We start from the raw sequence: 13,720 nt of genomic DNA, 5'->3' as shown, positions 1-13,720 counted from the left end.
GGACGATGGGTTAGCCGGCTCTCTGCTCGGTGCATCTTTTCTTTTTTTTTTTTTTTACTTTCTTTCCCAGTCTTTAGATACCTGCACATGCTCTTCACGATGATTATTTTTTCTTCCAGACAGACAGACATATATAAAAAGAGCAAGCTTCCAAAAAAAGAGAAGGCCGCGCTTCCCCCTTAAACTCTCGTAGTCTGTGCATGAGTGGATAATGCCGTCCTGCTCGGTGGTGTTTGAGTGATTGCTACACTGCTCGAGGATTTCTAGACAGTCGTCGAAACCCAATCTTTCCAAGCCAGGTGGACTAGGGCTCAAATCATGTTGTTGCGTTGCTTGGTCTATCTGTGACAATTTATGTGAATTTCCCAATCACTCGTTCCTACCCTCGACTGACGTGTAATACTCTTCATTATCTCAAATGAGTTCATGTTCGAATTAAAAAAGTCTTTTCTCAAAAACAAGAGGGGAAAGATCGTCAACGCTCCGATAATCTATCTTAAACAACATTATACATGACGGAAGAGGGAAATAGATAAATAAAAAAACTCCAACCAGGCTCTGATATCCAATTCATTTTCATTGCAGCCTCCATCTGTCTTGCAGTACGTTGCAACATTCGCCCACCTCCTTCATTACTGGGGCGGCAAATCACCAAAGTTGCCATTCTCGACAGACGGGTAAGCGCCACCGCTCATCTCAGCCCAGTTCCAATCTAAAGTCATGGGCAGCGCAAACAGGTCCTGCGGTAGCAAAGGCTGGTGAAACGGCGCATCCAGGGACATGGCTGATGGGTCACCGGGGAAGCCACTCATACCATTGAACGAGTCAAAGTCACCATTTTGAGGAAGCTGTTGTTGTTGTTGTCGTTGCTGTTGCTGCTGTCGTTGTCGTTGCTGCTGCTGCTGCTGCTGCTGTTGTTGTTGCTGATGTTGATGTTGCTGATGCTGCTGCTGCTGCTGATACTGGTGGTGCGCCTGCGCCTGTGCATCATGGTTTGGGTTGCCGTTAGTCGGTGAGCGATGGTCATCGGCAGGTGATGTCGCCGCGACAGGGCCCCACGACGAGGAGCGGTGGGTGCGAACTGGTGGTGACAGCTCCTCGATGGTGGTCGGGATGGGAACTTCGGAGGTGTCGAGGTTCTTGGAGCTGGCCTTGACCTTGCCGTCTGTGCGGCGCTTTCGTCGGAAGGACTGGTCATTTTCGGCCTTGTCAATGACGAGCTTGGCGATGCGCACAAACTCGGAGCAGACGCCCAGCATGCGGTGGACACCACCTTGCTCTGCTTCTTGACCAAGCATGGAAAGGAAGGTGACGACCAAGTCCATGAGCCGCGTATCGTTCTTGGCGCGCACATCGAGCGGGTTTTGAAGAATGTTTCCAAAGAGCGTTACCAGCGCGGAGACGGGAAAGTAGAGAATGAGCCTGTACTGTGGTTAGCAACTTTACGCTTTGTTAAGAAAATACGGTCACGAACCAGACGCATGCAAAGTCGCCCTGAGGCACGTATTTCAATAGAGAGATGGATGCTCGCGCGGCCGCTGTGGAGAGAGCAGCAGAAGAAAACACACGGGGGTTCAAGGGTCGGGCGTTGAGGCCTTGGATGGCGTAATTGGCCAGGCGACTCGTCCAGTAGCCGTGGTGGACCGACATGCGGTGAATGGTCGTGAGGCAGTTGTAGTATGCAAAATGCAGCATGACAACATGCAAGATCAGAGGGGTGTGAGAAGCCTTGATTTCGTGTTCGGGGCGGAACTCGATTGGGATGCGATCCTTCCAGTCTTCAAGCTGTTGGTCTAGTTCACCAATCGTGTTGAGGAGCTCGCCGTCAGACTGCTTGGTAGCCTTGGTCGAGTACAGGCGCTTATACACGTTGCTTTCGATGACGGCAAACTCGCACATGACGCGGAAAAGGTTCATCTTTCCCTTGCCATCAGCCAGGGGGATGTTTCCAATATTGTCATCTGGGTCGGCATCTGGCAAATCAACATTCATGTCGTCATCGTCTTGTGCGGGTGGTCGCCCTGATCGCAGGCAAAGATCCTTGTCAAGCATGTAGGCGATCCAAAAGACCCTCTTCCGCTGCTCTATCTCGATTGGATTGAGATTGAACCCGGATCCACGCTTGTGCAGGCCTATACTGTGGGAGAGGCGGATGGCGGCGGCGATGAGCAAGAACGAAGGCTGCGGGTTGGGGGTTCCCTGCATGAAGAGAGCCATGCCTAGCAGGGCTTGGACGGAGAGAAGATCTGTGTTGCGCATGGTCAATTCGGAGAAGACGCCCATGGCGTTCTTTAGGTAGGCCCAGGCTTTTTCGTCTTCCTCCTGAGGCACGAGGTTGCTCATGACGCGCAGGCGGTGGGCAATGGCCAGAGCACAGTTCAAACTAGCCCACCATCCGGAACCCTGGTAAGGATTGGAAGAATACTGGCGCTCGACGAGATGCATAAAGGTGGGCTGATGGAAGAGGGGAAACATGCAGTTGAAGTTTTCAAAGTAATCGGTGAGGAGTGAGAGCGCCTCCTGCTTGGGCGGAAGGGGTCTGAAGACGGGGCGCTGAAACAAGTCGCCAAAGACTTCAGGTTTCCAGTTGGTCCATTTGTGGTCGTCGACGGAGACCTCAGAAATCATTTCCTGGAAGGAGTCGTCGCCGGTTCTCGTGTTGACCCACTGGATGCCTTTGGGGGAAAATATGGAAAAGCCGGAGGATGACCCTGTAGCGTATTAGTTGCACTGGACAGCGACGGCGAGTCGATACGAGGAGACGCACCAATGTATCGAGTTTCTCCGCTCTGGTTTGTGACGAGTGAGCACATCATTTCCGAGAGAGCCTCGACTTCCTCGTGACCCTCATCGTCGCTCTCCTTGGAGGGCTTGTCTTCGGCGGACAGAGCAGACTTGCGCTGGTCCGCCGCTTCTTTGCCGGGAGAGGGGAGCGAGCTTTGGGGCGTAGCGTTGTCGACATGGAGAGGGGAGATTGGCGGGCTGTTTGAGCCAATGGCGAGGGAGGCTTGTCTAGACTTTTCCTGCAATTTCTTTTCGAGAGCGCCGAGGTCGGCATCTGGATCGTCGTCGTTCAATACACCTGTGGGTAGTAGATGTGAGCCGATGTAGGTGGGATGAGAGGGGCGGCGACTATGCGCCGTCGATGAGAGGTACCTGAGAGGCGAAGCAGCTGCTCCATTCGACCGAGGCGGTTCTCGAGGCCTTCAATGTATTTGGCGCTAGAGGCGGGAGGCTGATCAGCGTCGAATTCGGGTTGCCAGAGAGCATCTGGTGGTTTGGGGAATTTACCCTTTAGGGGGGCTGCGCTTCTTCTCGACCTGTGTGAAGGCGCAATCGGTCTTGTAAGTGGTGCAGTTTGTGCAGGCAGGTAGCTTGCCGTCGCACTTGATCTTTTTCTTGCGACACATATCACAGGCCTGTTTATTGGGCGGGTTGTCAGTCCAAGGTGAGCTTTTGTGTGCAGCGCGACAGGTCGTGTGACAGGGAATGCGGCATGGGTGGACGCAGCTAGGTAGGTAGACGGGTACTTGCCCTGGCGATGCGACGTCTCTTGGCGTCGGTGGTGTCTTCCATGAGCAGCTGGGCATCGGAAAACATGTGAGCAGTCATGTCGGGGATGTGGGCCATGTTGGGCATGCCATCCTGGGCGTAAGAGCCAAAGATTTGAGGCGGCTGGTTCATCAATGGCGGCCCGGAGCCGGGCATCTGGAAGCCCATGTGGTCCATGATCGGGACGCTGGGGAGCAGCGGGTCAGGCTGCAGTTACGATGCGCGGCCGGGGGCGGGTGGTGAGGCAGGCGACAGGTAGTAGCGGTGATGTATGGCGAGATGTATGTAGAAAGAGCAGCGGCGCGGCGCGGCGCGGCGGGGTTGGAGATGGGTGATGGTGGTGGTGGTGGCGATGGTAGATCGAGATTGGTCTTTGCGTCTGTGTGTATTTGCTTGGTTGGTAGGTAGCGGAGGGAATGTAACAAGCGGCACAGCGGCGGCGGCGGCGGCAAGACTTTTTCGAGTCAGTTGGGTAGGTAAAATAGTGCGGTCTCGGACGGCCGGTCTGTCGAATGGCAGGTAATGGGTAGGCGGGTGGTGATGGTGTGGAGGCAACAGGCTATGGAGAGGATCGAGGGACGGTGGTCTTGTTGAGGAAAGGCCCCGTGATGGAATTCTTTTGCGAAAGAACGGTTGTGTTTGAGGGGGAGTGGAATGGTAAAGAGGAGAGAAAAAAAAGGTAAATCGGAAAAGCAAATTGAATGGAAGAAGGAAAGAGAGTGGATGGGGAGGAGGAGTAAGAAAAGAAGAACGACGCGGACGGACCGGAGTTGGGAATCGAAGCGTCGGAGGCTGAGAGAGGAGGGGGGGGGGCGGTTCAAGGGCGGAGGGGACAGAGCGGGCAGGTAAAGCGGAGGAGTGAGGGAGTAAGGGAGTGCGAGTACCTGGGAGGAGAGTAAACTAGTTGACAAGGTACCTAGGAGCAGGAGGAGTTGAGGAGCGGACGAGTTGGAGAGTTGGGGAGGAGGAGAGAGCTAAGGCAAACCAGGGTGATATTTGGTGCATTGCTTGTTTCTACCAGTACATCGTAGTTGTATACTTGGATGGTGGGCAAGAGATGGGGCAAGTTAATACTTCGATGAGCATCTTGACAGCAAAGAAAAAAAAAAAAAAAAAAGTGCCTTGGCAGGTAGGTAACTTGTTCGGCAAGTCCCTGTCAAAGGGCACAAGAAGACGAATAAGAAGAAGAGGAGAGAGCGTCGCGGGGGCGGTTTTTTTTTTTTTCTTGGGCGAAATCGCGCCACTGAAAACCGAGTGTTCCGGGCGGGCCTCCTGTAACTGCTTACCTTCTACTTACTTACCGCCTACTCAGTAATCCCTACCTAGGTATGTAGCTGGAAGCCTCGATGACCAGGCCAAATCTGTACCTTATTATCAGTAGGTAGGGACCTACCCTAAGTCACTTGTCCACCCAACCTACTTACCTACCTAGACAGCTGGACAACTGGCGGGATTCAACACAATCCAAATACGCTAAACGACCTCTTCTTTTCTTTTCCTTCTGTCTCATCTTATTTTTTTCTTGACACATGCCAGACGGAGCTCGGTGCTGCAAAGCTTGAGAGAGCTGCCGCCAGCTACCTACTCACTGGAGATGGCTAACCAATATCGTGATTCGAGGGAAAAAGGACGCAATAATCTGTACTACCTAGGTTGGTAGTTATCCAAGTAAGTAGAACATAGACATGCAAGTAGCTAGGTACGTTGAAACGGTAATGTATACCTTTCTTTCATCCCCTTTCTCTCTCTCTCTCTCTCTCCTTCTCTCTCTTCATCTCATTCATTCATCTATTCAGCCATCTATACATCATCATTTTTACCCCGTCCAATACCCTCTACCCTTCACTCCCCCCCCCCCCCCCTTCTCTCAGCTCAGCCTCTTTGCATAACCATGAACCATTATGCTATAGCGAGTCCACACCAACCCGTTGACCCTTTGAAATGTAGATGCCCAACTGCAACCCCCAGAAGAAAGACGGGGGGGGGAGGGGGAGAAAGAGTGGGCGAATTTTGGCTCTTTTTCTTTTTCTTTTTTGTTCTTTCTTTGATTTTCTGTTCTCTTATCTTCTTTCCTCTTCTTTTTATTTTTTTCCTTTTCTTTTTTCTTCCCTTTTGTTCCTTTACTCATCATGTTGAAACTCCAACGGTCACGCCTTGTCGCGAGATTTGTGATGAGACTACTCGAAGCCGTTTTTCCGCTTTGGCTGCTACTGGTGCTGCTCCTGGTGCTGCCCACAGGGGTTCAAGAGGGCTGATTAGTGATTATACCCTTGTCTTGTTTCTCAATGACGAAATACTGATAATACTGGTAGTGTAAAAGCCGTCCCCCCCCCGGCTCACCCAGTCCTCCACCTCCTCAGCGCGATGCCCAGCAATTCGAGATTCTTCACATGCACGGTCCTCAAATCTAGTAGTAATTGCCATTGAGTAAAATGCTGACATTTGGATACCTTTGTATTCTGGGTCTCTGGCTCCTTCCCCCCTCGACCCCGCGACGTGCCCCCACACATGTTATAGCTGGGTACTCCGTACCTTAGCTGCTTTAGAGTACTTACATACTTATCCTCTCCGTTGGCCCTTATCGCCGTGGGTAATCAACTCATTCGTCAAAATGGCAATTGACTTTTTTCACCTTTGTCTCAATTGATACATTATGACGGTCTCGGAGACACGCATTTAGAAAAGAGGAGGAAGAAGAAGAAGGAGGAGGAGGAGATCAGAAAGGGAAAAAAGAGAAAAAAACAGCCAAGCTCGTCGTCATGTGCCTCCGATCCATGCCTTGTAAGTTGCCACCACCCAGGCCGCCCCATCGCCCACCTTCCAGTTCCAGGACACACACCCATCGACGATCCTGCCCGCTTCTCTACAGACCAGTCAGCCCACCCAAGTGGCCGTTGTTAATAAATCCTTTTTTTAATAAAAAAATAGAGATGGAGAGAGAGTGCGTGAGTGAGTAAGTGGGACACAGACTCACACTCACTCACTCACACACACTTACACACACTTACACACACGCCTACATTCCCGAGTACACTGCGGTGCTACCTTGCTTCCCTCGTCGTTGCCAAGCATTATGCATCAATGATACCTGAACAAGAGACGCGTCCGGCCATGAATGCTACGTCACAGCCAGACTGACCCAGTTGGCTCTTGAAATTGCTCATCTGTCGATTGTGCATCAAGATGACCTAGTCAAAACAGAATACATGTATTGATATTCATTCATTGATTTCTTGTTTAAAAAAACACAGAACAAAAAGGCTGAAAGCTCACAGTCCATGGTAAAAAAAAAAGTACACGGGCCGGACTTATACGAGTACGACTCAGTCTTAAAGAGTGCCTCATAGCGTCCCCCCTCCTCCTTCCCGCTAGTTAACTAGTAGATCTAGTAGCGTCACGCCGAACTACAACAAACTACCTTATTACTTAGTTGCTAGCCCAAGGCAGCCAAACTGAAAGATTATACGAAGTACAGTGACAGCTTTTCTTGTTTTACCCTTGTGCTGGCCAGGCTTTTGTTACTTCCATCCCCCTCCCTCTCATCGAAGCCAATTGATTCATTGATAAACCTTACGTGGAAAAAATCTACGTAGGAAGCTAATCTGTTTTCGTATTTGGAATAGGCAGGTCCAAATCTTACAACTACCGCGTTCTTCTTCCACTTTTACTTCTTCCTTTTCTTTTTTTTCTTCTCTGGCCTACAATTTTCCATCCACTCCTTCACAAACGTCAACCTATTCATTCTTTCTTGCGCGCATAAACTTGGCAAGAAAATGATTCCATAGCCGGCCCCCCCCTTCCTCCTGCCTGTTTCTGGAAAGAAAATGATTCCACATCAAACAAAAGCCACCACCAGAAACCAGACAGAGAGAGGAAGGAAGAGAGAGAAAGCTGGGCAACTGGGTCAGAAAAGAACAACAGCCCCCCCTACTTCAGACGTTTGTTTCACCAGCGGCAACGCTCTCAGCCACTCTCAACTCTTTCCTTTGAACCCCCCCCCCCAAAACTGTTGCCTACCACTTGCTGATGGCAACTCCCAACTATAGCTTTCTTGCCATTTTTAATAGCAAAGCCAGCCCGCCATGGCTAGTGCATTAAAATACATTCCCATCAGAGAGAACCTTGACAGCAATTTTTGAAACATGGCTGTGCAAAATTCAAGGCCTTTCTTTACTTTTCCTCCCCCGGCCTCTTGCTCGAGTTGATCGTAGTCCATCCATCCCGACCACTCCGTAAATCCATCTTTGCTGTCAGTCAGTCCTGTCAACCCTGCCAACAAGACGCGGCATTGACAGAAAAGAGCCATCGACCCAAAGCTGCCCCCCGCCCCCCCCAAGGGTCCAGCCGTTTGGTCCCGATCCCCGAACACGCCTGAAACGCATCCGAATCACACGCGCAGAGTCCGGGTAAACCTTGTTTCCTCTCGTCCGTCTACCCATTCCTTTCATCCCTCGCGCGCGCGCGGGGGGGGGGGGGGGGGGGGGGACATATAAACTAAGCAAAAGAAAATAATGAAAAAAAAATTAATAGAAAAAGTAGAAAAAGTAGAGAAGAAAAAAAACCCCCGATTGCCATATAGTTTGTACCACCTGTCGACGAACCAACGGGCCAGGCAGGCCCACGCCCGGCTACCATGCCGAGAGACAACCAACATGTGCATAAATTTCCGTCTCCAGCAATCCACGTAATTTTAATCTTCATCACTCTTTGCCTCTTCTCAAACGGAAAGCTCTCCAAATCGCAAAGTCCGCAGTATCTGCATTTGCAATTCCAGTTACATCATCTCTGTCACGTCGCAGAGCCCAGCGGACTCCCGTCCACACCACAGACCCCAATGCTGGCTGCTTCACTCTATCTCTAGTGCACAGCAATTACACAAAACTTGAATTTCTGTCCTTTATCAACTATGTAATTTTTCTCTTCTTCCGCCGCCGCTGCTGCTGCTACTGCTGCTGCTGCTGCTACTAGACAAAATATACATTATAGCAGAAAAAAAATTGCACAATCATAGGTGCTGGGACTCGGTATCGCTGCCCATCATCCTATGCAAACGCCGAGTTATAAATAAGATGAAACATGAAATAAAAAAGACCAAAGAGAATAGTCAAGAGGTAAATCCAAAGGCAATTTCCGGCCCAGTAATATCCAAGACTGTCCCAGTTGGCAAGAATATGCTGGCATAGACTGCCACCAAAGATAGTGATAAATGTAAAAACCATATACAGGTCCAAGAAGAGAAGATGGTGAAAACGGAGAGAACGAGGGAACACAAAGATGCTCGTGGTACGTAGCCACTTGTAGAAATCAATCATGATATGCCCTCCTGAAACCGGGAGCTGGATCCTCGTGTGCTGCCACTAGATCCAGGGCGCCTGGGTGGCGAGTCGCTTTTCGGCATGGGTGGTGATGCCGCGGGGTCGGCGAACGGGTTGGCTTCCGTCACTGGCGTCCGTGCAGGTCCCGATCGGATGATGGGTATACCGCTTATCGGCCGCATAGGACTGCCGAGTGCAAAGGGCTCGTCACCGCGGCTGAAGGGTTCGGAGGATTGTGAATACCCGCTCATGGTGCTTTCGCGTGGATCCGAATACCCGTCACCACCCGTGTAGAGGACAGATGGCAGCTTGCGACCCGACACACGGTAGAAGCCTCGCTCGCCACCGGAGGCTCCCTCAGGCATATCGGGCGCTACCTCTGCGGCGCGCCTTGATTGGTTCTTGTTGGCCAATGCCGAAAAAGCCGCGTTGAACGATGAGGCGGCAGCGTTTCGCTCAGCCATGGCGTTGGTAGCATGGCTTCCGGGAGCGGGCAGAGCTGCCAGACCTCGAGCTTCCGTGCTGCTAGGAAGTGACTCGCTGCCCCCCTTCCTCTTCTTGTAACGTAGGGCGAGCATGACGAGCAGGGCAAGGAAGGCCACGCCTGCGATGCTTCCCACTACACCGCCAACAATTTCTTTTTGCTGGGTCGTCAGCGGATCGTTGCCCGAGGCAGACGAGGTGGAAGAAGTCTCGGCGCTGCCGGCGACCGTGGGGATGACCGTCGGAGAGTTCCAGGTTGGAGTCGAGCCGTAGGTAGATGAATATGACAATGTTTCGGTGTCCGTGTCCGTTGACGTGTCCGTTGACGTGCTTGTTGATCTGTCAGACGAGGATGTTAAGGCTCGAAAGCTGGATTGCGTCGAAGATGTAGTGTGGTTGGTGGGCTGGGTCCATGAGGCTGGCCTGGTCTTTGAATTAGATGGGGTGCTGGCAAGGGTCATGTTACCCCAGACAGTTCCATTGCTCGTATCGGACAAGGAAGGGAAGCCGGAGAGTGGCGAGGGGGAGATGAGAGCTGAGCTGGGCTGCGAGAACGTCGAGGTCGTGGTCGCTAGCGTGGACAATGAAGCGCTTCCCGAGCCCGGAACAAGACTGCTCTGGTTCAGGTCCGTGGCCGAAACAGGACCAGACTGCGACATGATCTCGCCCGTGCCTGGGTCGACGACGACGGTATTTGGGGTGGCATATTGGGTAGAAGTCGAAATGGGCGAGCCAGAGTAGTCGACTACTTGGATGATGGAAATGGTCTGGACGACCTGGGTGACGTAAGGTGATGTGGCATCTGTGGCATCGGCAGTGCGGGCCGCAAGAGAAGTCTCCAGGGCGGCGGAGTGGGTAGGGGCGTCCAGCGAGGAGGAATTGCTGGCTGTGCTGCCGTCTTGACGGGACTGGGTGGTGATGGACTCGGAGGAACTGGTAGCGGCGCTGCTGTCTTGATGGGAGTGGGTGAGGATATATTCGGACACCAGGGGCGGTGAGGCACTGAGAGAGGAAGTTTGGTGCTGTTCGTCGGCGCGGTGGTGGTCGGTGACGTCTTGGTGGCCGGGTTGGTCATGCGCATGTGTGGAGTGAGCGTGGCGATGGTCGTGCAAATGCACAGAAGAGCGAGTGTGGGATCCCGAAGTAGAGGACGGCGAAGGATGGACAGAATTAGAATCACGGGCCTGAAGGAGTGAAGGCCGGCGAGGACGGTTAGTCATGACGGGCAATTCGTCAGAGAGCGGCGCAGCGGTGGCCAGGCAGTCGTGTTCACGGGCTGCGGGGGCTCTTGGCTGACGACGACGGGTGTTTCTATTTTTCGACACGCGGCTGGGGCATCATGAACTAGGCAGGGCGGAGTGGTTGACGACGTCGACGTGTGGCGGTAGCGACGCTGGATACGACTCAGTCGGGGACTAGCCGCGCCGAGGTAGTCTGCCTTGGAAGTCGAGGGGCGGGAATCGAAAGAAAACGCTACTTGATTAATGGGTTGCGTAGCTTAATATAAAAAAAATCAGATGGACGTTTTTTTTCTCGGTGCCGTATTGCGATGGAGTTTGCGAGCGAGTGTTGGGTGATTTTTTTTCTTTGTTTTCCTTTCTTGTTTGGAGTCGTCGTACCGGTTGGCCGCTAGTTGAAACGGGTCGCTGAATGGACGAGGGGCGAATAGCACTGAGAAGAAATGAAAGAAAAAATCGAATAAAGGAGCGAATGGCGACGAAATAAAAAAAAGACTGATCCTTAGCAGTCTACCATCAACGTCAATTGCATAAACATGACGAGCGAACCCGGACGCGAAAGGTCGAGATTGAGGCTAGAGAAGAGGAAAAGAGGAAAAAGGGACAGAAAGGGAAGGGTACTGGTAAAGGTACCTAGGTAGGTAAGGTAAGTTAGGTTAGTAACAAACGGGGAGTGGGAGCAGAGGGCAGGCAAGCAAGCAAGGTACCCAAGCCGAGTGCCTACCAGGCACCAACATAAGACTTAGGTAAGTAGTAACTTAGCTGCTTAGGTACCTCTTCGGGTGCTACCGCACCTGCGCACCTACCTTGGGTACCTCAGTACTTGTTAATTAGAGGTGCCTACTTAGCTTGATAAGTGGAGGGTGGGTGAGTGGGAATGGAGAACCGGGAATGGGAAACGCATCTGGCTCCTGGTATGAGCGTGCGCTCGAGATGAACCTGCCCGCCACCGACTGGCCTGAAGAAGAGGCAGCGCATAGGTATTCGAGGCTGTCATCTGTACTGTTTGGGCATCTTGTTTCGCTAGGCACACGGACACGGGACACGGAACATGTACTTGGCTGGTCGGAACAAGGACGGACACGAAGTACCTCGTTTCAATGAGCCGAAATACGGTTAAGTTGGGGGCCTGCTTGATAAAGGTAGGTACATACTACGGATACGCATGACAATGGCACGCCGAGACTTGCTGTGGACATGGACAGACAGTGGGCAGCGGGCCGTGGGCACTATTGGAACTGTGTGTACTGGTACGGAGTACTTGGTACTTATGTGTGTGGACGGAATGGGCAGCCAGCTAATACTTGATTGCACGGGCCTGAATGAAGCCTTGACATTTTTTCTCTTCACATCTTGCTCATCTTCTTGCACTTTTAGCTCTCCCATCATCTCACCACCCTCTTCTTTGTTGACTCTTTGTCAGTCTTGTTTGTCCCCGAGTTTTTTCGTCTTTGTTCTTTGTCCCCTCTCTCTCTTTCTCACTCTCCCCTTCTCGTACCATTCGCTGGTGCTGAGAGCCAGGCACCAACCAACCAGGCTTGCTGGGGGGGGGGGGGAGGGGCTTCTAAAAAAGGATTCCCTCATTTCCTAAAGCCCCATCAAAACAATGAAAATAGATTATACTGGTAGAATAAAAAAAAGGCTCCCCTCTGCCGCACCACCCACACTCAATCACGCACCACGGCCCGCACGACCTGGTCAACTGGTTTGCTGGCCTTGTGTAAGTACTCAAAGATGTGACTTTGGTAAGTAATCTGGCCATATTGCCATACTGCCATGTTACTGAGTACGGAGCGCTCCGTTCGCAGAAGCAAAAAAGGGAGATGCTTGCAAGGGTCACGGCCAATAAAAGCCGACGCTGCCACGACACCCGGTCAAACGAGCCTAGCTTCAATGCCAAGTGAATTAATACGGGAAGCCAGTCTTTGGCTCAGCGTGCCAGCCAGCCAACCAGCCAACCAGCCAAAGAGGGAAAAAAAAAAAAGAGATTCCATTCCCAATTCGCTGGCTGCCGCACAAGCCTCTGCCTCCCCCCTCCCCGCTTCCTCATCCGTATCCGAGCCTCTCAAACACATTACCAGGCTGTCAACTCCTCTCATCTCTCTTGTTCTCGTAAACGCCCCAGAGATCATCTTTAGCACAAACAGCCATCGACGGTTCGTTAGTACGGATTGCTTGTCCGTAGTTTTCCTTTTTCTTTCTCTTTATTCCCCTTTCTCCTTTTCTTTTTGTTCTTCTCCCCACCTTGCACAACCCGCTGTCAAATCACGACCGAGGCTACCAGTATAGACTTGTTTCTCACCCCCCCCCCCAAAAAAAAATCACACACAATCAATAAATTGACTAGACTGCGGCTGAAGTATTGGTGCTGCTCGTTCCGTTCTTCCCTGTGACGCTGGCTCGGTCGGGCTAATGAAAAGCCACAAACCATCCAGAACCACATTCCACGACGGCCGTCTCTACCAAACCGCGTTGCACTTCGGAACGCGCCTAAGCAATAAGTAAGTACCTGCCAGGTACGGATAGATGCTCTCGAAATTACTATTCTAGCATCTTCACGTGTACCCAGTCGACACGCGTTCTTGCGCCCTACCCCCTCCGAATAAAGTGCCTGTCTCCGCTATACCCAGACTGTCAGCTCCCTTCAATCTGCCGCCTCCTATTCTGCAACCCATATCAGACCAGTACACCTGCCGCTGTATTATATCCTATTTTCCTACGGAGTACTATTGCCACAATTGCTGTTCAAACTAAGTACTTACTTACGACTATTCTTATTCACCCCGATGAAGCCGACCACACTCGAGCCTTGTTCCTCACCTCATGCCACTCGCCTTGCATAGCGTTATGCCATCTCGCATAGCCCCTGATTCATAATTCATAATCTACTATGGGTTGCCCACGCCGGTTCCAAACACGCGCGCTGCCCTTTGCCAGCTCCATCCATTCAAGGCAAGTACTTGGCAAGTTTCAGTAATCTACTTATACTGGCAAGTACCTAGGTAGGTAGGTTGGTAGGTAGGGCAAGGTACATACCTAGGTAGCTACAGCAATAAGTAAAAAAAAAACCGCTTGGGTACCACAATAGCCTAGGTACTTACAGGCAGCCGCCAGCCCTGTGCCACACTGCAT

General features: G+C 51.8%; 2 protein-coding genes across 2 annotated transcripts; both read right to left on the bottom strand.

Annotated features, from left to right (window-relative positions):
* Positions 1 to 632: 632 nt before the first annotated feature.
* Positions 633 to 3,729, bottom strand: V2A60_003592 (transcription factor domain-containing protein; the record flags this gene model as incomplete). The annotated part of the gene is made up of 6 exons (XM_083254920.1): positions 633 to 1,422; positions 1,475 to 2,711; positions 2,768 to 3,082; positions 3,157 to 3,221; positions 3,292 to 3,419; positions 3,535 to 3,729. The coding sequence occupies 6 exons, from the start codon at positions 3,727 to 3,729 to the stop codon at positions 633 to 635; spliced, it is 2,730 nt and encodes a 909-aa protein (XP_083111046.1).
* Positions 3,730 to 8,860: 5,131 nt separating this feature from the next.
* Positions 8,861 to 10,570, bottom strand: V2A60_003591 (uncharacterized protein; the record flags this gene model as incomplete). The annotated part of the gene is made up of 1 exon (XM_083254919.1): positions 8,861 to 10,570. The coding sequence occupies one exon, from the start codon at positions 10,568 to 10,570 to the stop codon at positions 8,861 to 8,863; it is 1,710 nt and encodes a 569-aa protein (XP_083111045.1).
* Positions 10,571 to 13,720: the final 3,150 nt, after the last annotated feature.

Source organism: Cordyceps javanica, chromosome 2 (genome assembly GCF_051103115.1).
Source record: "Cordyceps javanica chromosome 2, complete sequence".
Lineage (NCBI taxonomy): Eukaryota > Fungi > Ascomycota > Sordariomycetes > Hypocreales > Cordycipitaceae > Cordyceps > Cordyceps javanica.
This window is presented reverse-complemented; position numbering and strand designations above follow the sequence as displayed.